The sequence below is a fragment of the Eulemur rufifrons genome, chromosome 15, assembly GCF_041146395.1.
Source record: "Eulemur rufifrons isolate Redbay chromosome 15, OSU_ERuf_1, whole genome shotgun sequence".
Classification (NCBI taxonomy): Eukaryota; Metazoa; Chordata; class Mammalia; order Primates; family Lemuridae; genus Eulemur; species Eulemur rufifrons.
In genome coordinates, this window is record NC_090997.1 from 102413533 (window position 1) to 102439124 (window position 25592).

General features: G+C 43.9%; 1 protein-coding gene and 1 pseudogene across 2 annotated transcripts in view; one reads left to right on the forward strand and one right to left on the reverse strand.

The window, feature by feature from the left end:
* The window catches only part of IGF2R (insulin like growth factor 2 receptor), a 101600-nt gene that overhangs the window by 13966 nt on the left and 62042 nt on the right, over positions 1 to 25592 (forward strand). Inside the window, exons 2-6 of one of the 2 annotated variants that reach the window (XM_069487463.1) lie at positions 6895 to 7038; positions 13542 to 13662; positions 15390 to 15488; positions 21626 to 21758; positions 24784 to 24913. In XM_069487463.1, coding sequence (XP_069343564.1) covers positions 6895 to 7038; positions 13542 to 13662; positions 15390 to 15488; positions 21626 to 21758; positions 24784 to 24913 — 627 coding nt within the window. Of the gene's footprint in view, positions 1 to 6894; positions 7039 to 13537; positions 13663 to 15389; positions 15489 to 21625; positions 21759 to 24783; positions 24914 to 25592 lie in introns of those variants that run through there. The other variant, XM_069487465.1, reaches the window with a different exon arrangement.
* On the reverse strand, positions 12027 to 12602 carry LOC138395598 (large ribosomal subunit protein uL6-like; annotated as a pseudogene).

Consider the following 25592-nt stretch of genomic DNA (forward strand, 5'->3'; position numbering starts at 1 on the left):
ATTTTTTTCTATATATATTTTTAGCTGTCCATATAATTTCTTTCTATTTTAAGTAGAGATGGGGTCTCGCTCTTGCGCAGGCTGGTCTCGAACTCCTGAGCTCAAAGGATCCGCCCACCTCGGCCTCCCAGAGTGCTAGGATTACAGGCGTGAGCCACCGCGCCGGCCAAGAACTCACTTTAAAATCGGAGTTCTTCTGAAGTCCTTTGCCTTGTGTGTGACTTCTGCCCCTCCCCCACTTCCTCCTGGGCCTGATGGTTGGATTGTATTATAGGATGTTTCTGAGTTACAGATATCACTTACTATTGGACTCTCTGCTGAGCTAAGTAGTCAGAGGAAGAATATGAATCTGAGATGAGGAAGACAATATAGAGATGTTCCTTCCTAGTGGAGTCCACAACCAGCTTGGATACGGACAGCGAGAAGAGTGCAGAGTGCAGCGGCGGGAAGGCGCGGGCGAGGGAATTGGTACTATTTCCATGGAAACCAGTGGGGTGTGGGAAGAGAGGTTGCAGAAGGTGATGCCTCTGATGTCTGGCAATTCCAACTGTGCAAAAGGGAAAGCAGAACTGGACCAAGAGTATAAAGCAGAAGTTTAAAACTTGGGGAAGAACTTGAGCTAGGAAAAGCGTGTGATCTGTTGATCAGTATGACATGGTGTAGTCTGTATCTTCAAACAGCTCATGGCTTTTTCTTGGAGGCTGTCCTCAGATGGGTTCAGCCACTCTGAGAAGTCTGCTTGTACTCTCCAAGTAGCGGTCCATGTGAACTATGACATTAAAAATGAGAAGGGAATTTCTACAAACACAGCCATGCGCCACATAGGGACATTTTGGTCACTGACGGACAGCATATACACCGGTGCTCTGGAAAATTCCTATTGCCTAGTGTCGTCGTCATTGTAACGCCGGAGCCGTGGTGATGCTGTAGTGCAACACATCACTCACGTGTTTGTTGTGATGCTGGTGAAAACAAACTTACTGTGCTGCTGGTCATAGAAGTGTGTATAGTAATGGCCTAGGCCTTCACATTCACTCCCCACTCACTGGCTCACCCAGAGCACCTTCCAGTCCTGCAAGCCCCATTCATGGTAAGTGCCCTGATATAGTACCATTTTTATCTTTCATGGCATATTTTTGCTGTACCTTTTCTATGTTTAGATACACAAGTACTTACCATTGTGTTACAGTTGTCTACAGTATTCAGTACAGTCACGTGCTGTCCAGGTTTGTAGACTGTACCACATAGCCTACGTGGGCAGCAGGCTGTACCGTCTAGGTTTGTGCAAGTACACTCAGTGATTTCGCACAACTATGAAACTGTCTAATGACACATTTCTCATAATGCGTCTGCATCATTAAGCAATGTGTGATTGTACACGAGTCCCCTCTCATCCAAGGTTTCAGTTACCTGCAGTTACCTGCTGTCTGAAAATCTTAAGATATTTTGAGAGAGACCACATTCACGTAACTCTTATTACAGTATATTGCTGTAATTGTTCTATTTTATTATTAGTTATTGTTCATCTGTTACTGTGCCTAATTTATAAGTTAAACTTTATCATAGGTATGTATACATAGGAAAAAACATGGTATATATGGGGTTTGATACTATCCGTGGTTTCAGACATCCACAGGGGTCTTGGAACGTAAGGGGCGGGGGGGACCACTGTATCTGTTACTATAAGGTGCTGTAAAGTGCAAAATAATTAGCATTTTATTGAATCATATTGCACTGTAGATGGTTGACAACTTAGTATAATAGGAACTCGGAAATCTTTTTTTTTTCCTCTCAAATAGGGGGTCTCGCTCTTACTCAGGCCGGTCTCGAGTTCCTGAGCTCAAGTGATCCTCCCGCCTCGGCCAGGAACTCGGAAACCTTTATGCCACACAGAGTCTGTCATCTGAATGGCATTTATTGTGAAAAGATTTAAACTCTAAAGTTTTGTGGATGTTTTGCCGGTTTCAGTGCTGTAGTTGAAACTTTAAGTATTTTCTGAAAAGTTAAAAAATTGTTTTTAAATGGAAATAAAGCACTTGCCCTTGGCTCAGACTGACCTGGGTTTATTCCTGGTTTTGTCTCTTCACAATTGTGTGATGCTGGGCAAGACCTTAACCTTTCTGAGCAATGGGAGAGTTGAGTAACGGCGTCCAGTGCTCGGCAGATTTGGCTCAGCTGTCAGGGCCTGTGGTGGGTTGTGCTGCGACTCATTTTTACTCCAGGGTCGGTGACCTTCTCAGCCCATCAGTGAATGTTGATTCTGCCCGTCCCCGTCATGCTGGGAGGGAGGCATCACTGTCCCGCCCCGGAAGATGCTACCATGGAGCTGTATGGAGTGTGGGGGGACCTGGTGCCACAACTGTGGCCTCAGCAGGGAGTGGCGTGCCATGCGTGTGTATCTGGAATCCTCAGGCTTGCTCGGGGATGAATTTGGATTTCTTGAGAGTGGGAGAGGGACCACCGGCTATCTACATCTTACGCTCTGAAAAATGAGGTTAGAGTAGCAAGGATTTTGCTTGCTTTTGCTGGTTTCAAAACCAAGGTTCTTGCACAGTTTTATAACCAGAAGAGCCATGCAGTGCTGAGGCTGCCTCCTTTGGGAATGTTAACTGGATTTTGCAAGCTGGGACAATAGGCAGGGGTTCTGGGGGTGTTTCCAGTTGTCAAGCTCCTCCTTGGGCCTTTGCGGTTCTCCCTGCTCTGCCTCCCTGCTCTGCCTCCGTGCGTGTCCTGTCGCCTTCCTTCCAACGAGACGGTAGCATGGAGTCAGTGATTTTTAGAAGACCAGACACAGACAGTGTTAGAGTTGCAAGAAAATGCCCACAGGGCTTCCTACAGGGAATCTGCTGCAGAAGTTCCTTGTTGTAGCAAATATATTTAAAATATTTGTGTGTGTGTGTGTTTGGGTGAAGGCTGCATATCCACACAGCTTGCAGATGGTTTCTTCCAGAGGCTTATTTTTTTGCTAAAATTTAAAATTTTAGTATCACTGCATAGTTTTCTCTTTGATCTAATATGTTGATCTCATTTTTTTCTGGTTTTTTTTTTTAAGTCTTTACCTGTGTAAACTCAAATGACTTAGTCTAGAATGTACCTTTTTCTGGGAATCTCAGCTGAGTGGTCACACTTGCTTGGCTGCTACGTGAGCCATACTGTTGTGCAATAGAGTTTCCTAGTTTTTTTGGCTGTACGTGTTCATTTCATATAGAGACTTTTCTAGTGCACAGACTTTCAGACAAAAGTTTTCTTCTTTCTCAAAGATACCATTACGTTTTATTAGTTTTTAATACTTTTATTGCTTCTGAATCAACCATTCTCTGGTTCTATAATGTGATCATGGTGCTTTTAAACTTCAGTATCAATTTAATTGTAAGAGTGATTGTAGCCTAGGCCATTCTGGTAGCTTGGCCCTCAATCTGGAAGGAAATCAAGAACCATCTAGTTTCCAACATGCAGTTTCTTAAACAGTGCTATCGGATATTCATATGACTTTCAATTTTATCATGAAATAGTCTTTAAAAATATTTACTGTTAGCAGAAGCATATCTAGGTGATAACTTAACCAGGGTGCATACCAAAGAACATAATGTTTTTTTGAATACGCTCATGGATTTTCAGAGAGATTCTTTCAACTAAATGACTGTTCTTGAGCTCCTAATGCTACTACATGCTAGATCTTTGTTTTAAAGCAGACATAATGTCCATGGGAATCAGAATATTTCAAGTACTGACAGCTTGCAGATGTCTTGGTAGTGTAGTTTAGAAACCTTCTGTGACCATTTCTTCATTTTCAAGAGATGTAAGAACTCTGAGATATTGGTGCCTCCGCCCAGGTGCCACTGACCGTTTGCGGTGGCATTGGAGGTGTAAGCCTGGAGCAGTGTGGCCCGGGCTAAGTGGTGAGATCATCCCCTGGAAAAAGTCGGGGTGCAGGTACTATACCAGGAGCTTCCCTCCCTAACCCCACAGCCACTTACATTTTGATGAATCTTGACAAAACAAATATGAAATGCAAATACAGGAAAGAATATAATCAAAAAGAGTGACGTTTTTCTTTCTAGAAACTCTGATTTCCAGATAATCAGGACAATATCCCTCATTTTACTCTTTTTCATCTCTTTTCTTCTCTCCAAACACATATGCTTTTTAGACTTGCCTTATTTTAAATAGCACCTCTGCAAAATCGGCAGTGGAGTTTCGTTTTTAAGAAAAGCATAGTGTTTAGGTGCTGCGTGGGTTTCTTTAGCGTTGGTTCCTACGAAGTTGACTCATTTTAAATGATCACCTTTATCTGCCTCCATCATATACACTTAGGATTGTGAAATACTCTGATGGTGCCATTGCTACGGTTTTGGGTTTGTTGTCTGCTGTCCTGGTCCTGAATAAGAGATTAGCATTTTTCCTGAATCAACTGTAATTAATAATAGAAAAGTTTTACTAACACTCTGCAAATGAAAACACTGGCATAGCATTTTAAAGAAAGAGACATAGTGTCTTGAGTCACCTTCATTTGCTTCCAGTATAAGATCAAAACCGGGAGAGAAAGAGAAAAAAGAATTAAAAAAAGAATAAAGAAAAATAAATCAAAATTATTCAATTAAAAAAAAGATGAAAAAAAATCAAAACTGTTCCCTTGACCTGCAGGGCCCCAGTGACCAGTCAGTCCGCCCGCTCTCCTCTTCCCCACACGCTCTGGCCACAGTGCCCCCCCCCCCCTTTTCTGCGCATGTGCCACGGTCACTCCAGCCTGAGGACCCTGGCCATGGCTGGGCTGTCTGCGTGGAACAGTTTCCCTGCTGTATTTCCCCCAGGGCTGCTGTGTTTGTCCTTCACATCTCAGGGCAAATACCGTCTTAGAAGACCTCCCAGTCTGCAGTCCCTACCAGTCATTTCCTATCTGCTATGCTATTATGTTTCTACCAGAGCAGATACTAGCAGGGGGGATTAGCCTGTGTGTTTGCTTACTTACTGATAATATTTATTTTCTGTCCTCTCCACTGGAATGTACACTTCAAGAGGGCAGGGACTTTTTGTCTGTTTTGTTCACTGCTGTACTCTTCCTGTGCCTTTCACAGACCTGTTTGTGAAACAAATGAATAAAAGTTAGTGAAGGACAAAGGAAACAAGCCTTTATTGATGACTTTTCTCTGTGCTCAGTAATACCTGGGTTTTCTCATGTTACTTGATCATCCCGACCATAGGAGATAACTTATAAAGAAGCTGAGTTTAGGCCGAGTGCGGTGGCTCACGCCTGTAATCCTAGCACTCTGGGAGGCCGAGGCGGGAGGATTGCTTGAGCTCGGGAGTTTGAGACCAGCCTGAGCAAGAGTGAGACCCCGTCTCTACTAAAAATAGAAAGAAATTACCCAAACAACTAAAAATAGAAAAAATTAGCCAGGCATGGTGGTGCATGCCTGTAGTCCCAGCTACCCGGGAGGCTGAGGCAGGAGGATCGCTTGAGGCCAGGAGTCTGAGGTTGCTGTGAGCTAGGCTGACACCAAGGCACTCTAGCCCGGGCAACAGAGTGAGACTCTGTCTCAAAAAAAAAAAAAAAGCTGAGTTTGGTAGTAACAACACCCCACGGATGTCACCCTAAGGCCAGCACTTAAGTACACCAGCCTGTTTTTCAGGTTCACAGCAATTTAGTGACTGTAAGTTCTGCCACCCTGCTTGTATGCTTGTGTGTGCTTATGTCCCTTGGCTTTATGGCAGGTGGAGCCTCCATTGCTGGAGGGGGCTCCCGGCCACTGGGAAACGAATTCCAGGCAGGAAGGGCGTGTTGCCCGATAGTTTTGTGCTGAGTCAGCGCCCCACGGGCATTGACGGTTCTCTGGGGAGTGGACTGCTACTTCTGTGAGGGGGGCGTCCTGTTGCCAGGGGGGTGCTGTGTTGGGTGAGTCAGATAAGCTCAGCAGTCCTGCACCCAGCCCCCCACGGCTCCTGGGCAGGCCTAGTCTGAGCACTTGCAGTTTAACTTCTCTGCCCTCCTTTCAGCAGTCCTGCTGAATGAAAGTTATTATAATAAGGCATTTTTTCATTTTGCAAGGAACTTTTCAGTCACTCTCCCCCTTTTTCTTTTTCTGTTCTTGCTGAGGAAACAATCCCCATTTTACAAAATGGACAAAGCATTCTCCCAAGGAAGAGTAGAGAGTTGAGAATAATCGTTTTGACAGAACCGGCAAAACCAACTGTTTCCCCCAAGTATATGGATTGATTCATTAGCAATTACTCATTGTCTGCTTTGCCAGAGGTTTGAACAGTGAGTTTTAATGCTTCATGTAGTGGATCAACCTAAAGTAAGTTTTGTCTGATATCGCATTAGATAGTTGGCTCACCGCACAGCCTTATCTTGTCAGTTCAGATCTGAACTGCGGCTGTAAAAGGTAAAACCAGCAGTAGAACTGTCTTTGATGCCACAGCTAGTTTTTTAATAAAATAAAGAGTTGAAAATCCTTTGGCTTTTCAGCATTTTCGTGTGATTGGAAGGGTTATATACTATCTTATATTCAACGTGATTCTTGAGCAATTATCTGAGTTGATATTCTTAAATTAACGGTAGGTTTTTTGTTTTTTTTTTTTAATAGATAGGAGTCTTGCCCTATCTCCCAGGCTGGAGTGCTGCGGCGTGGTCATGGCTCCCGATTTCCATATTTTGATGATGGTTGAGTCCTGAGGTGGCTTCAGAGTGGATTTAACCAAAGTGGGGTCATATTTAGTAGTTTCTGCCCTGACTTCTTGTCAACTTAATATAACTGACTTTAGTATTTTTGGCTCATGAAAGCATCTTGTAGTTTGTGGCAGTTTTAAGCAAATGTGGCTTGAATATAAAACTAGAGAGAAGTTTAATTATTGGCAAATCAGTGACAGTGACAAGTTGTTTTTCTTCTTTTCCAGTTATACATGGGAAGCTGTTGATACTGCAAATAACATACTTTATAAAATCAACGTCTGTGGAAATGTGAATATTGCCCAGTGTGGGCCATCGAGTGCTGTCTGTATGCACGACTTGAAGGCAAACAGTTACCGTTCCGTGGGTAAGTAAAACTGCCTTAAGTTACTGCATGGGCAATGTGGTCCCTCAGTTTCACAAAAATGACTTCATGTGTATGGCTATTGTAAGTAACTATACACACGTCTGTGTATGTGTTTATAATACATAGTATATAATTTATGTTTTATAATAGTTAAAAGTGGCAACAATTTGAATGTCCAATATGAGATAAAATTAGGTTACTTCTGTCGTCTAGTGGATACTATGCAGGCGGTGGTTACGAAGAATTATGTAGAGGTATATTTGATGTAGAAAGATGTTTCCTAGGTGGCTCTTCCTTCTCTCCCACGTTTTTCTTAAACCCTAACTTTACTTTTTTCCCCCCTTTCACCTCCATTTCCCTTCGTGCCCCCTCCCTAGACTCCCTTGTACCTTTTCAGCTTTCTTCTGCGGTGGTTTGATGCTCAGCCTGTGTGTCTTCACAGATGGTCTCTGGTGTTAGGCTTATATTAAAAATTAAATAATCCTGAGGATTGGCATTCTCAGAGAAGAAAGTGCAACCCTTTCTTTCCTGGGGTTCATTTCATTTCCCCAAATGTACCCCTTTTGGGTCAGGGTCCCTTCCCCCTTTCCTTCTGTGAGGAAGGTGGTCCCAGTGAGCTGACAGCCCTGCTCGGTTACAGGCAGAGGAGTGAGGGGCATGCGCCTCTGGAGAGGGGGGCAGGGCAGACAGGAAAGTGCGAGTGGCCCTGGGGCTTGGCAACATGGAGATGTCTGTGGTGACCCTCGACCAAGGCAGCTGGAGTGGTGAAGTTTGCTCATGGTGGACAGTCTGGAAATGGAAACAGCCTGTGACTAGGGACTGTATGGCACCTGGAAGAGGATGTTAAGTAGGTTTTTGGATTTGGGAGGGGTAGCTTACTGTGGTAGCTCCATCTCTCCTTTTGATTGGAAATTCCCAGACACAGTTAAAGGATCTTTTAGAAAGCAGGGTTTGAGGAAGGAGATACAGCAGTCCCAGTCCGCTGGTTGAGGCCCTGCCCGTTTGAGCTCCTTCTGTCAACACAGAGACTTTCTAGACTGAAAACGCTGGCCAGGGGGATGTGAGGCCCAGGAGAGAGATCTGAGAAAGCACCAGCTTGTTCTGGATTCTCGGGTCAGACAAATGTTGTTTCGTGACATACTTAGGAAACTTACAGATGAGATTGTCAGTTTTCTGACTGCAATCATTTGATGATTCATACAGAGGCCACGAGTGAGCCTCTTGGCCACTGTTACTCAGGTTTTCATAAAATGGAAAAAGTAGTTTTCTTCTTGACTATAACTTGATTATAACACTTGACTTTAATACTTTTGGGTAATGAAAGTATGTCTTGTAGTGTGTGGTGATACAGTAGTATAGTGTACTGTAACAGAACATAGACTAATAGACTAATGCCAGATTCAGACAAGTTACTAGCATGATCTGGGAGATTGGCCTCGCTGGACAAAATTTGAGTACGACCAAGTTCTTGTAGGCTTTGAAAGAGAGGAAGGAGAGTTGATATTTTCTGTTCATGGGGGAGGTGTTCTGTGATGGAAGGTGTCTTTAGAAAGCCGGCCCGATGAATAGGAAAGGTTGCTTAAAGGCGAGAAGCTGAAGGTAACTAGATAAGTAAAGGCTAAGTTACAGTTTAAGTTGTTGATGATACAAACTAGCAGTTTCTAGTCTCATTTTTACTCCCAGACACATGACAGGTACCTTTCAGACTTCCAGCAGGAGTGATGAGACATACTTTCAGAACTAGCAGTAATTGCTCCATTTCTCCAACTCAAGAGAACAGATTGTATGAGTGAATAAGAGTGACATTAATATTAGCATAGGGATAATCTTGAATCAGATCTAACTTTGCTAGTTTGTGTATACAATAAAAATAACTAAATTTGTTGTGCGTTTATGTGCCAGGTCTACTGTTTTTAAGTAAAGTACCTTATTTAATTCGTTCAACAACCTTTCAAAGTAGGTGATTTCATTTCCCTTACTTTATAACTGAAGAAACTAAAGCATAAAAGGGATAAGTGTCTTGCCAGAGCTTACGTGGTTGTGGATTTGAATGCTGACAGGCCAGCTCCAGAGCCTGTGTACTTATTCAGAGCTGTGTTCAATGAGTTATGGGGTCACGTCCAACAGGTGGAAAGCTAAAATGGGAACCGGGATGGGAAATCTGTGTGGCCCTGAGAGGACAACTGAGAAACTTACGAACTTGCTAGAAAGAAAAAAATGTGAACCTTCAAAACAACTACAAAAACTGGAGCTCCTAATAGATCAGAGGAAATGAGCTAGTGTAGAAATAGCTCTAAATATATGTGAGAACTTAAGGTATAACCAAAAAGTTGGATGTAATTAGCTGTTGTCTGTTAGGAAACAAAGTTCGATTCCCTCCTTCATATCACATATGGAAATAACAGATCAGTTAAAATTTGGTAGTAAAAAGGCAATAGAACATGGGAAAAAATTTATAAATATAAATAGAGGAGACTTCCTTAGGGAAACACGGAAGCCATAAGAAAGAATGGGAACATTTCTGCCCACGCACATTTTAATGACAAAGTGTGTCCCAAAGACAAAAGACATTGCTAGACTGGGAGAAAAATTTCCAGCACATGGGCCAATGTGCTATTATCGTAGGATCTTTTCTTAAAAATTGATAAGAAAGACAACCCAGGAGAAAAACGGCAAAGTCTAAGAACAAAAGATTCATAACAAAAGAAATCCAGATGGTTAATACAGCTTTACTAGTAAGCCAGGTATAAATGCAAATCAGAGCAATGATGAGAGCTCACTTTTCTTTGATTGAATTGGCAGAAATTTAAATGGTTGAATCATAGAATGCTGGCAAGAAGCCTGGAAATGGGCACATTTATATATTGCTAGAGGAAGATGGTTGTCTATAATTCTTTTGGAAATACAATTGTCGATGTGAGTTTCATAGTGCCCTCACAGGCAGTTTTTAAGAAACAAATATTAAGACCTCAACTTTGGTTTAAATAATATTACATTGTTTTAAATTAAAAAAATCATACATTGGTTCCTCAGGCAAATTACATTATAATATATGACTCTAGCACATTTTAACAATCATTTTTATCGAGCCTGTGAACAATATTTGGTCCCATTTAAACCTAGTTAATCATCTTCACCACATTTTAAAATGATTTACATATATTATATATAGTTGATCCTTAAACAACAGAGGTTAGGGGCTCCAAACCCCACACAGTTGATAATCTGAGTATAACTTTTGACTCCCTGAAAACTTAACTATTAATAGCCTTCTATTAATATCAGATTCCTTACTGATAACACAATTAACACATATTTTATATGTTACATGTATTTATATATGAAGAGAAAATATATTTGCTATTCATTAAGTAGAAGTAGTAAGACATCGTAACATTCTTCATCTTTGTCTTCACATTGAGTAGGCTGAGGAGGAGGAGGAGGAAGAGGAGGGGTTGGTTTTGCCGTCTCAGGGGTGGCAGAGGAGAAAAAAATCCTCACCTAAGTGGACCTGTGAAGTTCAAACCCCTGTAGTTCAGGGTCAACTGTATTTGATTTCCTTTCTTAAGTACTTCAGAGGTCTGATTTAACAATTAAAAAACTGCAGTATAACAGTAATTCTTATAAATGTAATAGTTTAATGTTATGAATGTGATAAACCTAAAATTCTCTTAGATGGTCTAATACTGTGTGACAAGTCTAAATCAATTGCTCAGTACAAACTTTGATCCTAAACATTGTAATAAACATACCAAATATATTGACATTCCTTTTAACATCCCAAACATTAATACTATGGTTTTAACGTAATCTTCCGAGGGCAGGCCCCGCAAGTTAGGAGGGGCCCTCAGGAGCTCTCGACACAGGGTTCACCCTCTGGGAGGACAGGAGTGTGTACGTCCCGAGTTTGAGGGCTGTGGCCTGCAAGGCTGTCTGGAGATGCCACGCCCCCTTCTGGCTGCAGCGTGCGCGCCGCCTCCTGTAGCCTCCACCGGTGCAGCCTCCACGGGTCCAGCCTCCCTCTCGCAGCCTCCCGAAGCCTGCCCCTCTTGTAGCCTCCCACAGGTTCGCCTGCGCCCCGGTCTCGCACCTCCGCCCGCTCTGGCGCCTGCGCGTTGCAATTTCCAGGCCCCGCCCCAGACAGGCCCACTGTGGGTGGGGCTGCCGGGAGCTGTCCACGGGGCGCTGTCCTAGGTCACCGAGCTTTGGCAAGGCTTCTGCGCCCTTTTGTCCCAGCGGATCAGGGAAAAGAATTTAGAAAAGACCCCTGCTGTTTCAGGAAGAGGACGGTCCGGCAGACCTCTGCACGCACGCAAGAGAAAGAGGGCAAGTGCTTGGTGCTATGCGAGAGCTCTGACCTCCGGTCCCCTCTCACAGGCATCTTTTTTCTTTGTTTTTTTTTTTTTTTTTTTTTTTTTTTTTTTTTGAGACAGAGTCTCACACTGTTGCCCGGGCTAGAGTGCCGTGGCGTCAGCCTCACTCACAGCAACCTCAAACTCCTGGGCTCAAGAAATCCTTCTGTCTCAGCCTCCCGAGTAGCCGGGACTACAGGCATGTGCCACCATGCCCGGCTAATTTTTTTCTGTATATATTTTTAGTTGTCCAGCTAATTTCTTTCTGTTTTTGTTTAGTAGAGATGGGGTCTTGCTTTTGCTCAGGCTGGTCTCGAACTCCTGACTTCAAGCGATCCTCGCACGTCAGCCTCCCAGAGTGCTAGGATTAAAGGTGTGAGCCATCGCTCCAGGCCTATGTAGATGTTTTTGATGCCAGTTCTTTGTCAGTTCTGTGTATCTCCCAGTTTATAACTTTTTTTTTTCCTTTAAACTATTTTTTGATGAATCTAAAATCTCAAATAGAGTAGGTCAATCTTATCAATCTTTCTACTCCCCACCCCCCAGATCAGTAGAGGTCTTTTATTACAGTACTAAAATATCACACATAGGTCTTAGGAATCATCCCACATATTGTTTCTGTAGCTAGACAACTCAGATCTTATACATCAGCCTGCAGAACTGTTCCTTTTTCAGACATATAAATACCATCCCAAAATTTTGTGATATTTTTGTTTTTACCTGTTGTGGCGTGCTGAATCAAAGTAGCTGAATTTGAAACACGCTGAATGTTTCCTTCAAGGATAAACTCATCTTCCTGGGCTTAAGATACTGAATAAGCAACACGTGGCCTCATCCAGACCTTTGGATGTATTTTTCACCCAAGAAATTTTGGATTTGTAACAAGTGGCCCATTCTCTTGGATAATGATGTTGATGGGGAAGTGAGCATACACAGACCTCACACTGTGATGGAAACCCAGTAGAATACAGTTGACCATGCTCTGTACGTGACTACAAATAGCACGAATCATGGCCAGTTCCTTTGGTTTTCTCCACCATTTATGAACTGGGAGCCTGTTTGTTTTCTTTCCAAGGAGACAGAGTTCTACATTGACATGATTGAAGTCCCTCCACAAGGTTCCTCGGGGGCCCTTCACAATAACTGTGTGTCCCTTCAGAGCCACGTCAACGTTTCCTGGAATGTCAACAGTCTGATTGCTGAGAATGGCCTTCATTCTCATAGCAGATGCAGCAGAGAGCTCAGTCTTGTCTTTTGTCGTTAATGTTTTTGAGTCTTAAGAAATTGTTTTTATGTTAAGATTTATACCAAGTTTTAAAGTTTGGATTTTGATGTTTATATTTTTAATCCATTTAGGGTTGACTTTTGTAACCAGTGATAGGTGGGGATCCAATTTATCTTTTCTCATATGGATAATCATTTTGTTTCCAGTTCCATTTACTTTATAGTCTTTTCTTTTCTTCTGTGCTAATCAAAGTTTGATACACATAAGTATCTCTGCTCTCTTTTAGTCTGTTGGTCTCTATTCCAGTCTGTCAGTTTATTCCCATGCCAACCCCCGTCATACTGATTTTATATAGCCCTTTTATTCTATATTATTAATGTCCCAGACAAACTGAGACATGGTCACTTTATTTGTGGGCATTTCTAAAGAATTTTGATTTTATAGCATGTGTGATGGGAAGTATTGAAGAGTTTCAGGAGCTAAGTTATATATTCTCTGGTTAATGTTTCTGAAGATCACACTGGTGTAGGATGTATGGGTTGGGGTTGGTGAGAGGTTAGACTAGAGTGAGGGTAAGGGGACCAATTAGGAGGCCAGTGCCAGAGTGCAGGTAGGGGCTGTAGTGGCTTTAGTGGTAGTAGAGAAAGAGAAATGGGATGGATTTTAGATGGAGCTTTCTGATGTATTGAATGTAGTAGTCTGGGGAAAGACAGTACTCATCAAGGTAAGGTAATGGCTTTGGGCTTGAATAGCTAGGTGGGTGGGGCTGCCACTTCTGAGTTGGAGAATTCTGGGGAAGCACAATTTTGTAAGTTTATAAGCTTTCAGATAAATTATAATGCCACTTTTAGTTTGCTTTTCCTTGGAAATAGCTATATGGTTATGTATGTTTTACAGCCTGTTCATTGTCTTTACTCTCCAAATAGGTAGCTCTGTTTTGAGAAGTACAACCACATCTATTCTGGAATTCAACACAACAGTGGACTGTGAGAAGCAGAGCACGAGTCACAAAATCCAGAGTAGCATCACTTTCCTGTGTGGGAAAACCCTGGTGAGTGCACATGGTCACTTTATGTATTTCATTAGAAATGTCTGTTCCTTGGGCATTCTTGCTATAGCGCTATTCCAGGAAGAATAAGTGAGCAAAATTAAAAGCACAAACAGAAACCCCAACTAAATCACCATCACCCTCAAGAACCAATAAGTAAACACATCCCAAACTTACCGTTACAACTTACAAGTGAAACTTGAGCCACATTCTGTGTAAGACTATAATTCAAAGTGATTAGTGTATAAAACCTCAGCACATTTTTTAATGTTTATATCACAGGCATAATTTCTTTTTCTTTCCAAAACTTCTCGCTGGACATAGTGTGGCTTACGCCTGTAGTCCCAGCGACTTGGGAGGCTGAGGCAGGAGGATCCGTTGAGCCCAGGAGGGAGTTCTAGGCTGCAGTGACCTATGATTGCACCATAGCACTGCAGCCTGGGAGACAGCAAGACCCTGTCTCTGGAAAAAAAAAAAAAAAAAAAAAAAAAAAATGCAACCTCCTAGCTTTTCATTTTGTTAGATTTTAAGGCAATGTGTTTAGTTTTTTAAAAAGTATTTTTCTTTCCTCATTTACATTAAATTGGGGAGATCAACATCTTTTTAGGAGAAGCCCTGGCCAGTAGGTAATGGGTCCCAAGCTTTTAGGGCATTACCTTATGTTTAAAAGGGACATCACTGTGTAAAGCGTATGTTTGTTACTTTAGGTATATCGTGTGTGATTTGTTGGTTTTAGTCTTTAGTTTTTAGAAAGGGACTTGCAGTAAATAATTACTAGCTTGTAGGAAAAGCAATTGTGACACAAATCCTATGCATGTTCTCGAATCAGAGTAAGAACCCAAGTGTTTAGGAAAGTCAGGTTGAGTGAAACTCGTGGCTACCAAATTGCTTTGAAATATCATTTTGGAATTTGTGTCTGTGACCTTTGCATCTTCAGGCCTGTAACGTCTCATCGGAAGACCTTTGAAAATAGAACTAACATTGTTAATTTTGGATCAGCCTGTTAATTGCGTTGTCATAAACATTGAAACCTTAAAAATAGTCTGTTTGCAACAGCATGAAATTTGAAGGTTTATGTTATAGAGTAAAATGTATAGCTGCTGCTTTAACTAATTTCGTTGAAGAATTCTGTGTTCACCATACAACAAGCAGACCCGTGAGGGAGAGCTCCCTAGTTCTGCGCATGGAGTGTAGGGGTTAATTCCTGCCGTGCCACGTGTCACCCCTTGGTGCTGTGGTTGACCAGTTTAGAGTCCACTCTGGTCCAGTCTAGCAGGAGGCGCTGCCTTGAGGGTGGGAGTCTGGGCGCAGTCTGGGCGGGGGACTGACTGGGTGGGACGCAGATGGGCTCCTCACGGGCCTCCTCACAGGAAGCATGAGGTCACGGTTTCTGGCTCAGCTTTTGTTGGCATTTGGTTAAGAGAACGTTTACACTGTGAGAGAACGACCACGAGGATTACTTCCCGTGAGCTTACTGTACTGACATAGTTGGGGCAGTAGAACAGTTTTGGATTAGTTGTACTAAAATTCCAGCATGATTTCATGAAGCTTTCTGCACCAGAATTTTTAGTTTGGGAACCTCGTGATGACCTCGTTTAAAACAGTTGTGTCCCCTCGCCCTTCTTGCAGCTGCTTTTTTTTATTTCAGTAGCTTTTACTGTGTCCTAATTTTAAAAAGAAACTTTACAATATATGGTATGGTAACTTATTTTAATTTTTTTTTTAAATAGGGAACCCCTGAATTTGTAACTGCGACAGAATGTGTGCACTACTTTGAGTGGAGGACCACTGCAGCCTGCAAGAAAGACATATTTAAAGCTGATAAGGAGGTAACAGGGGAACTTGCAGGTTCTGTGCTTATGAAGTGTGCTCCGTGGACCTGGTAAATTTGAAAGACTCCTTCTAACCTTTCGGGATGCAAATCCCTTTTTAAGTTTTCAAACTCCGTCTGAGCAGAGATACCATGTGATTTAATAGTTAAAACTTTTCTGGGTGGTTCTTATTTTTAGGACAGGGCATTTAAAATATCACAAGATGTGATTTTTGGTCCAGATTGGAAATAGAATGGCTCGCCCATATAAGGCAAGTTAGCTCTCCTTGGTTTCTGGTGCTGTGCAACTCAGTAAGTAAGCTCAGTGACGCGGTTGGGCTTGGGTTTAGATTATTCTCCCTGCCTTCAGGAGCCATCTGTTTCTGACCTTGACTGCTTTGTCTTCCTTTGCACCTGGCTTCGTGACTGGGATGCATCCTGCCCTGATAAGTCCCCTCTGCCCCCTCTGCCTGTTTTCATTGTTTGGTCCTTCTCCTCAGCCCTGGGGTGGGTTCTGGCTGAATTGTGAACGCAGGCCCCCCTCCCCCCCCAGCACACATATAGAATGTGTGTATATATACATACACACGCGTATTGTGTGCAACGTGATGCTTCAAGATATGTATACATTGTGGAATGGCTAAATCAAGCTAATTAACATGCATTAGCTCACATATTTACTGTTTTGTGTTGTGAGGACACTTAAAAGCTACTTTCTTAGTGATTTTCAAGAATGCAGTACATTGCTATTGGCTGTAGTTCACCACGTTGTATAATGGCTCTCTTGGTCGCGTCATCTCCCAGCCTGGACCTCTGGCGTCGCTCTGCCCGCAACTCTCCCTGGCGTGGGGAAAGGGCGACGGTGCTCCCTCTGCGCCTTCTCCCTGCCCACCCCCAGATCTCCAAGGTGGTCCCTGTCTTCACAATCTTAGTTAATTGATTCTCTCTTTTCTCCATTAGTTTTCAGTTTTTAAGGGTTGACTTCAAAGATTCTCTTAGGATACAGGAACTTACAAATGGCAGCAATCAGTAAGTTGTACTGGTCGCCTAATACCATGTAGTGTTAAGAAAGGCAAAAAGAGATGTTTGCTTTTTAAAAATCAAATCAAGTTGTGAATACTAATTATCCCTGATTTCTAAAATATGGTCATCTGTAAAAGACAAGACAGTCTGACGTGGAAGTGGAAGCGGCACGTGTCGCCTCCTGGGGAAGCCGTAGGGAATGCTCAGCCAAGGAGTTTCACGTGGAAAGAGTTAGGCTGATATTTAGGAGGTGTTGTCACATTTAAACTTTGTTTAGGTTTTAAAACTTAGGTTAAGCTGTTTGACGATACACTGTTAGAGATAGGAAGAGCATCTCGAGGTTTGGGGCTGGAGGAGGAAGGGGCAGCCGTCCTAAAGTGTCCCCTTCGCTGGGTGTGAGCTGCTTCCTGCGGGGGCGGCTGGAGGCTGTGACCAGGAGAGCCCAGACCTCCCTCTCTCAGCTCCACAGTGTCCTCCTGGGCTCTGATTCTCCAACCTGATGGTGACACCCATTTTTCCCCAACCACAGCCTTTGGACCAAGTCCTGTCACAGGCTTTTCTTTGTACAACCTCAGAACTAAGAATGGTTTTTACATTTTTTTACAGGATTGTTAAAAAAAAAAAAACCCCACCAGGAAGAATATGCAGCAGAGACCAGTGTGACCCACAAAGCCTAAAATATATACCGTGCGGCTCCCTGCAGGGAAAGCGTGCTAATCTCTGTTCTGACAGTGTTTTGGGGTGGGAGAGGGGAGGTATAGTGTGTTTTTCTCAAAACAGTGATGTGTAATTTCTCTCGGAAGCTGATCTGAAGATGCATGAGAGATGTTTGTAATTTGTTTTCACTTGTCTTCTCCTAGGTGTGGCTGGCAGCTGGGGCTTTATTCATTCAGTTTGCATTTATTGAGAGCCTATTGTGGGCTGAGCAGTAGGAATTTCATTAAATTTTGAAGTGGTTCTTGCTTTCTGGGAGCCCAGGGACTGGAGGTATGGAGGACACATCGGTATTCACGGGCTCTGTGTTTTCCTGCCTTAGGGAGAGCTGAGGTTGACGGAAAGAACTGAGAGCATAGTGACTGCTGAAAGGTACTGGTGTCACCTTAGCAGATTCTAATAAAGCATGTACCCTTTTCGTATGATTTGATTACACCTTACAGGCTATGGTATGATCACTTCTAAAGACGTGTTAAAGGTTATATGTGCTTGTAAAACACTCATCATTCCTTAAAAAAAAATCCTTACTTAGTCTAGTGTCAATGTGGTCTTAATTTCCACACTTTACTGATGTCTCCTCATTTCTTTTATTCAGAATGATTCGATGGGTAAAGAGCTTGGTATTTAATAGTTCCAAACAGCGCCTTTTAAAACTACTGTTGTAAGGCTTGTCCAGTGGGTTCTGGTAAGGGTTTTTGAGAAATTACTTCATTAAAGCATTGTGTAAATACACCCCCCACCATTAGCTCTCTTGGGAACACACACAATTCAGAACTGACCTGCTGGTAGTCTTACCAGAGTTACATAAGTAGGATTTATATACATGCAGCAGTGTTGACTCCTCCCCCAGGCTGCTAAATTACTGGCCTCATGAATGTCTCCCTTGCTTTGCTCGCTGTAGCAGGAAATGGGGGGACGTTCCCCAGGAGCCAGGACTGTTTTTTGAGGCACACTTGTTCCCTGGAGTGCCGTGAGGCGTGTCTGCTCTTCCCGCCGGGAGCAGGGAGACAGCCGGAACGCGCCAGCTGCCCCCAGCGGAGTGTCTGCTGGTCTCGGCGTCCCCCAGTGTCTTGGTGAAATGGAGCGAGTTTCAGAATGACAAATTCTTTCCAGTGTGGCCCGGTCTTTCCCTCGTGGTGCCTGCCGTCCTGCTCCTTTTCTGTCACAGGCTTGCGTTGAGCTGGCTGGAGAACCGCTGCTTGTCTTGCAGCCTTACCCGCTCAACTGACTTGCCCCTCAGGTTAATGCTGTTGTGTGATCTCGCGTGGGATGTCAGCCTTTAGGTTTGTGGGATTACGGACACTTGTGGTTGCTTTTCACTGCAACCCAATTACAGTCGGCAGCAATGTCTGTTTTTTATTTGAATTGCCCTTCTGTGGGCATGTGGCAGGGGGCTTGTGCTGCGTGGGGCCCTCTGAGCACCGCAGGCCAGCCTTCTCCCTGACAGTGGAGTCACTTTGCATCCATTCTAGACGCATTTTAGGAGAGGGGTGACTTTGCCTTGATACGGTTGAAATGGGTTTAGGTGCCCTCTGAGGCTGTGCGGAGGTGTGAGTGGTTTGATTTATTCCGTTAACTGTCCATGGAAAAGGTTAGTGGATTAAAGTATTCCTGCAATTTGGACAGCATCTTTCTAAGAAAAAATGCAAAAATAAGTATTAAGCAGTTAACTTTTGTAAATAGACCTGCCTGTGAATTGCTTCAGTTTAAAAGATGAAATTTTAGGAAATTTATCTGTGGAAAGTAATAAAACTAACTACTTTGAAATGATGGCAGAGAGCACACATGTTTAGGATATTCATTGGAAGGGGCAGTTCAAATGATGCCAGTGAACCATTACTTTGGAAATAAAATTATGGGGGTGTTTCAAATAAAGTCATGACAGTAGACAGTGTTCACTTGGTGACCAAGGACTTTTCCTCTCGGCACATCTTTGGTCTTGAATGCTTTGCCTTCACAAATAGGCAGAACTCTTAAAGCATCAACTATAATGACAGGTTCCCTGACATTTGTACAATAAAAAGACCATTAGTTCATAGGGATGAGAGAGTGGCCATAAATTAGAACTAAGTAAGGATGGATTAAGATGCTCAGAGGAGAAACTCAGCTTCATAATTTATTGTAACTGAGCTCCTGTTAGGTTCTAGGCATTGTCGTAAGCCTTGGCTAGCTGCCACGGTGACAAAGCCCCTGTTCTCAAGGAGCCAACATTCTAGTGGGAGGAAATTGACAAGTCAGCAGATAGCTGTGCCTGGTAATACACACTGCAGGGCTATGAGCATAAATAAGGTTGGGGGCCGGGTTTAGTGGTTCACGCCTGTAATCCTAGCACTCTGGGAGGGTAAGGCGAGAGGATTGCTTGAGCCCAGGAGTTTGAGGTTGCTGTGAGCTATGATGACACCAATGCACTCTACCCAGGGTAACAGAGCGAGACCCTGTCTTAAATAAACAAAAAAAAAAAAGATTGAGTAAGGGGGACAGAGAGAAGTGGCAGGTACTATTTTAGATAAAGCTGTCAGAAAAGGCCTCACTAACGATGACATTTCATCTGGGACCTGGGTGAAGTGAGGGGAAAGCCATGCGGATACTCAGGGACACATCCTGGGAGAGGGACATTGAGTTGCCAGGGGCAGAACTGCATCGAGAGGTCAGCGTGGCTGTGTGGGGCGAGGGCTGGTGCTATGGGGGGACCAGATTTTCTTCTCGGCATAACGGGAAGCCGGATGGGGAGCAGCCTGGGTTAATTTTAAAAGGCTAATCCTGCGGTTGTGGAGACGTGGGCCGAGGGGTAAGAGCGCGTTAGAAGCTGGAACCGGGGGACCAGTTAAGGGACAGTTGCAGACGAGAGGCTACCGTGGTGTGGCTGAGGGTGCAGTGGCGGAACTGAAGAGACGCGAGTAGACCCCGGCTTTCATTTGAAGGTAGAACTGGCAGGACCTGCCGATGGCAGGATGTAGGCTGTGTGAGAAAGTGAGCCATCCGGGGTGACGCAAGGCTTTGGCCTGAGCAGCTGGTTGAATGATGGTGCCGTTTACTGCGATGGGGAACACTGGGGTAAGAGCGGGGTCCAGGGGAGAAGTCAAAGGCCCATTTTAACACATTAACTGCCATGTGAGTTGTATTTAACTCATGCCACTTTTGAGCCTGGGGCCTCTTGAAACATATGTAACTGCAGTTGGTTCATGAAAATCTGGTTGATGTTCTTATTGTTACAATTAATACTGACAATTTAATTGCATATAACTCACGTACAGAAAACAAAAAATAACAAATTTTTCATCAAATTAGAAAGGATCATTTTGGCTTTGAAGTTTTTATTCTGTTTTTGTAATTAAATACTGTGGCCTCAAGGAAAAAATTATTTTTTCTGGTGTGGTAGTTAACGTGTTAAACATGTGAAATTGGAGATGATTTTGTGTAGCCAAAATGACAATGGTAAATAACAAATCAACTTGCCAGGTGCTGTACCATGAGTTTTAGGCATATTACTTATAACTCACTCAGTCCTTCTACCAGCCCTATGAAAGAATTACTGTCACCATTCCCATGCGTCACACGGGGAACCTGAGGCACAGAGGTTACATGTGCTCATGGTCATACTAAGTGTCAGCACCGGAGTTTGAACCCAAGCATCTATCTCCAGAGTCTGCTCAGAAACAGCTCTGCTCTTGTCAGCTGTACCTGTCTGGAGTTCTGGGGAAGGTCAAGGGTAGAGACAGGAATTTGGGAACCACTGGCAGGTGTTCGAAACCATGCACGATGTCACCCAGGGAGTGAGAGCAGACAGGGAGGAGGGCTGCCGAGCGAGCTGTGGCGCGTGTCTGCGTTAGAGCCAGTTAGGAGGAAGACAAGGCAGGTTAGCAGGCAAGGTGCGCGTCTGGGCAGAAGCCAGGAAGCAAAGTGGAGAAAGAGCGGGTTTCAGCAGGTGAGGATGGTCCACAGCGGCGAGTGCCACGGAAGACCACGTGAGGGGAGGCTGGGAAATGAGTGCTGGGCCCGGCAGCAGGGAGGTGGTGGATGGACCTGCAAGGCGTGGTTTTGGTGGAGCATGAGGGTGGGGCAGCAACCCAATGTGACCACGTGCAAGAGAGAACAGAAGGTGAAGAGGAGGAAGCGTAGTGGGGACACGTGAAGGAATTTTGCTCCCGATTGCAGGGTCCCAGGAGATGGCTGAGGGGGATGCAGAGGGAGGGTGTGTACATGGTCCCAGTATAGGGGAGAAGAGGTGCTGAGGACAGTGTAGAGAAGTGGAAACATTTTTGGCCTTTGCTCTGTTTATTTTTGTCATTGGAGGGCATCATGGCCTGGTAGACCCTAGGGAATGGAGACCCGTGCTGTATGACACTGATCCTAGGCTTTCTGATCCTTGAGTCCCAGAGTGCATGTTGAAGACTCACCTTTTCTCTTGCCCGCTTCCAGGTGCCTTGCTATGCATTTGATGAAGAGTTAAGGAAGCATGACTTAAACCCACTAATCAAGCTTAGTGGCGGCTACTTGGTGGATGACTCTGATCCGGACACTTCTCTATACATCAATGTCTGCAGAAACATAGGTATGAACCTTTGCGGGGCAGGGGGATGGTGGTGCTGAAGGATTTCTTATAAGGCTTTGGTATCTTTGCCTTTTTTTTGGTCTGTTGGGACATCCATGTCACTGATTAGGCCCTCTAAGAAAGCTTTTGTCCCGAGAGATGTTGTCTTTGCACAGCCCACCCCTTATCTCCAGTAAATTCTGATTCCATGCCTTCTCCCTGGCCGCCACAAATTCCATCCAGACTGTTCATCCATTATGTGAGTTCTCTCTGCCAGTTACTTTGGGTTTCAGAGTTCCATGATGAGGACGGGTTGGTCTCGCCTCCTGGGTGTACCCGAGTCCTTTGGCTTTGAGTTAGAGGCTGGGTACTTGGTCATGATGCATATTTGGCCCCAGGCCACCTTCTTCCCTGGCTTACTTTCTTTTTTTTTTTTAGTGTTTTTTTTTGGCAGAGCCCTGCTCTGTCACCCTGGCTAGAGTGCTGTGGTGTCAGCCTAGCTCACAGCAACCTCAAACTCCTGGGCTCAAGCAATCCTTCTGCCTCAGCCTCCCGAGTATCTGGGACTATAGGCATGTGCCACCATGCCTGGCTAATTTTTTCTATATACTTTTAGTTGTCCAGCTAATTTCTTTCTATTTTTTTTTAGTAGAGATGGGGGTCTGGCTCTTGCTCAGGCTGGTCTCAAACTCCTGAGCTCAAACGATCCGCCCATCTCGGCCTCCCAAGTGCCAGGATTACAGCCGTGAGCCACCGAGCCTGGCCTTTCCCTGGCTTTCTCTGTAGATGCCAGAACTAGTGTGAGAAGCTTTAGGTTTAGATTTAGAATCTTTGCTAGGCCAGGTGGGAAGATTGCATGAGGTCAGGAGTTCGAGAGCAGCCTGAGTAAGAGTGAGAACCCATCTCTACTAAAAATAGAAGCATTAGCCATGTGCAGTGGCCCATGCCTATAGTCCCAGCTACTTGGGAGGCTGAGGCAGGAGGATTGCTTGAGCCCAGGAGTCAGTTTGAGGCTACAGTGAGCTACGATGACGCCACTGCACTCTACCCAGGGCGACAGAGCATGACTCTGTCTCAAAAAAAGAATCTTTTTGCCAAATTAAAGGCTGTAAATAAATGGTCTTTATTGTAAAAGGGATGTTATAAGTTTTACTAAGCCTTTAACCTAGCCGTTAGCTAGTTTTACTAAGCTAGGTTTCTAAAAACTAGCTTCATGGTTTCCTTAAGGGCTGTGAATTTTTAGCTCTGTTGGCCACGACTTGTCTTTCTGCAGCACTAGTCATGAATATATTTTGCTGGTGATTAACTAATTAAAAAGGTCGTATTTAGTGTTCTCCTTATGTTTCTGTTTCTCACATAGTACCTAATGCTTTGGCTCTACAAAAGTTTGGAAAAAATTTTAAAAATAAAGTCAACACATGTGGGGGTATTGCTGGATAGTAGATATCTGCGTATTAATTTACAGTTCTTTAAATTGTACATATATGTTATGTCTCATCTTGTTCCTGTATTATTTCTAAATAGTTAAACATGGTAATTATACCGCACACATGGCTCACCAAAAGTGACCAGTGATAATTTTAGATTTTTTGTGTGTCAGGATATTACGTTATTCTTTTATTCTCCAAGGACAGCCTTTCTTAATTCTTTTGGAAAAAGGCTGATAAAGTCTTTGTCTTCAATGGGTCTGTAACTCAGGTTTGTTTATAAAGTTGAAGCATCTTGTAGATTATTGAATTCTGAAATAATGAGCTATTTTGAGTTGGAAAACATTTACATTTCTGGGGTTTTTTTTATCATTTTGAGAATTATCTGCATTCGCTGGATATTATAAAAGTCTTTTTCTTTCAAATTTACCGGCAATTTGAGTTGAACTTGAATGACTCTGATTCTTACTAGAGGTGCCCCAGTTTTTGCTCAGACATTCTCCATCCCCCGGAAATTGCTCTGAGCCTCAAGTCAAGTGTGCATGTGACTCTCAAAACCGCATGTGTAGTCTTGGGTTTGCTGCCATGTGCTCAACTCCTTACATACGCAGGGCGCTTGCCTTACGTTCTGCCTCCAGTAGGACAAGCGGTCTAACTTGGAGTCCCGGTGAGGGCAAGTAGCCCATGGCACAGCCAGTACTGTTTGTGGAATAAAACAGCCCGTTAAGTGAACTGTCATAATACCACCCTGTCTTTGGAGGGCTCCAGAGTCCAAAGTTCGCTTCCCTGTTCATTAGCTCATGACTGCTTGTGGCAGAAGGTGTGATAACCCTGTCCCCTCTGATTGATAAGGCAGTTAAAATTCAAGGGAGGCAATATTATTCAGTTACTCATTCATGGGAGAAAGAGTGTTTGAATCCCTCCTATGTGGTAGGCACTAATTTAGGTAGGTACTGGATTATAGCATTGAACACACCACAGTTCCTGCTTTCCTGGCATTTAGAGTCCAGTGGGAGAAGACACACAGTAAACAAGTAAACCCAGCAGTGTCCTGTGTAAGGGTCAGGCCAGATGGAAGCAGTGCAGGTGAAGAGAAGCCCAGCCGTGGTCCTTGGCTATTGCTGCTGGCAGTCTGTAGAGCCTGGGTATTGTTCTAGCACATTAGCGTGTTCTCGTCTTTAATCCTTCCCCAAACCTATGCAGTTGGATAGTGTTGTCGTTAGACCAAAGTCACAGTGATAGTAAGTGGTCAATCTAGGACTTGAACCCAGAACTGTGGGTTCTTTCCACTGATCTACTCATCTGTAGAGCGTTTTCTGGTAGCTTGAAAGCGGTAGCGCTAGATTTAGTGTGCCTTAAAGAGAAGGTCGATATGTTCCCTGACTACGACTGACAAGACAGTCGGTTTTCTGGACACCTGTTCTATACCAGCACAGAGCTGGTACTTTACACTCTGTCACCCTGAGCTTCGTTTGGAGGTTAATCGCTTTCCCAAGGTCTCAGAATGGTTACTATGGAGTCGTTAAAAATTTAATAATTTGTGTAAGGGGTCCCTGGACCTAAGGGTCTGTGCGATTACCATGCCTGACACTTAAAACGCAATATATGATGTTTTACAGACACCCTACGGGACCCAGGTTCACAGCTACGTGCCTGTCCCGCCAGCACTGCCGCCTGCCTCGTGAGAGGAGACGAGGCGTTCGACGTTGGCCAACCCAAGGAGGGGCTGAAGTTGGTGGGCAAGGACAGGTCAGTCTGAGGCCTCTGCTGCTGTTGGCATTTTTCATCTTCAACAAGAGCCTGACTTTTAGGGAGTTGCAAGGGTGTCCTTTTTCAACAAGGCTTAGATGGTTCCTGCAAAATTACTACTTCCCACTTGTTTGTGAGGTCATTGGTCATTGCTGTGAGTCACATAGGGTGGTTTGCTTTTTGCTTGCTTTCTGACCGCTTGTCTCTTTAGCAGTAAAATATATGTCATGATCCAGTCCATAGTGTGTAGTGCGTTTGCTTCATGAAATAATACCTATCTTAAGGTATGTTCTGATAGTTTTCATTCATGGCACCCATGAAGTCAGTTTTGTGTCTTTGGTTATCTGCTCTTTGGAGGGCATGGGACAGGAGGGGGCAGTTTGTTGCTGACCTTCCAGGGTGCGGAGTTATATTTCCTCCCTGAGGTGTGGTAGGCACCCTGCTTCCCAGCAGGCGTTGTGTGCTCCTGTGTAAACTGTGCTGTTTACATACGTTCTTCCTTTTCTCCAGCACATGGCACACGATCAATTCCTGAACTTAGAGCAAGGATTCTCATTTTCTCCCTGTTCTAGGGGCCTTTGGTAGATGCCTCGTTTTGGCTCGCTTTAGTCCAGAACTAATGGCGTGTCAGGGTGGTTGTAGAAATGGTGTGCAATTATAGGTTGCACTTCTGTCCCTA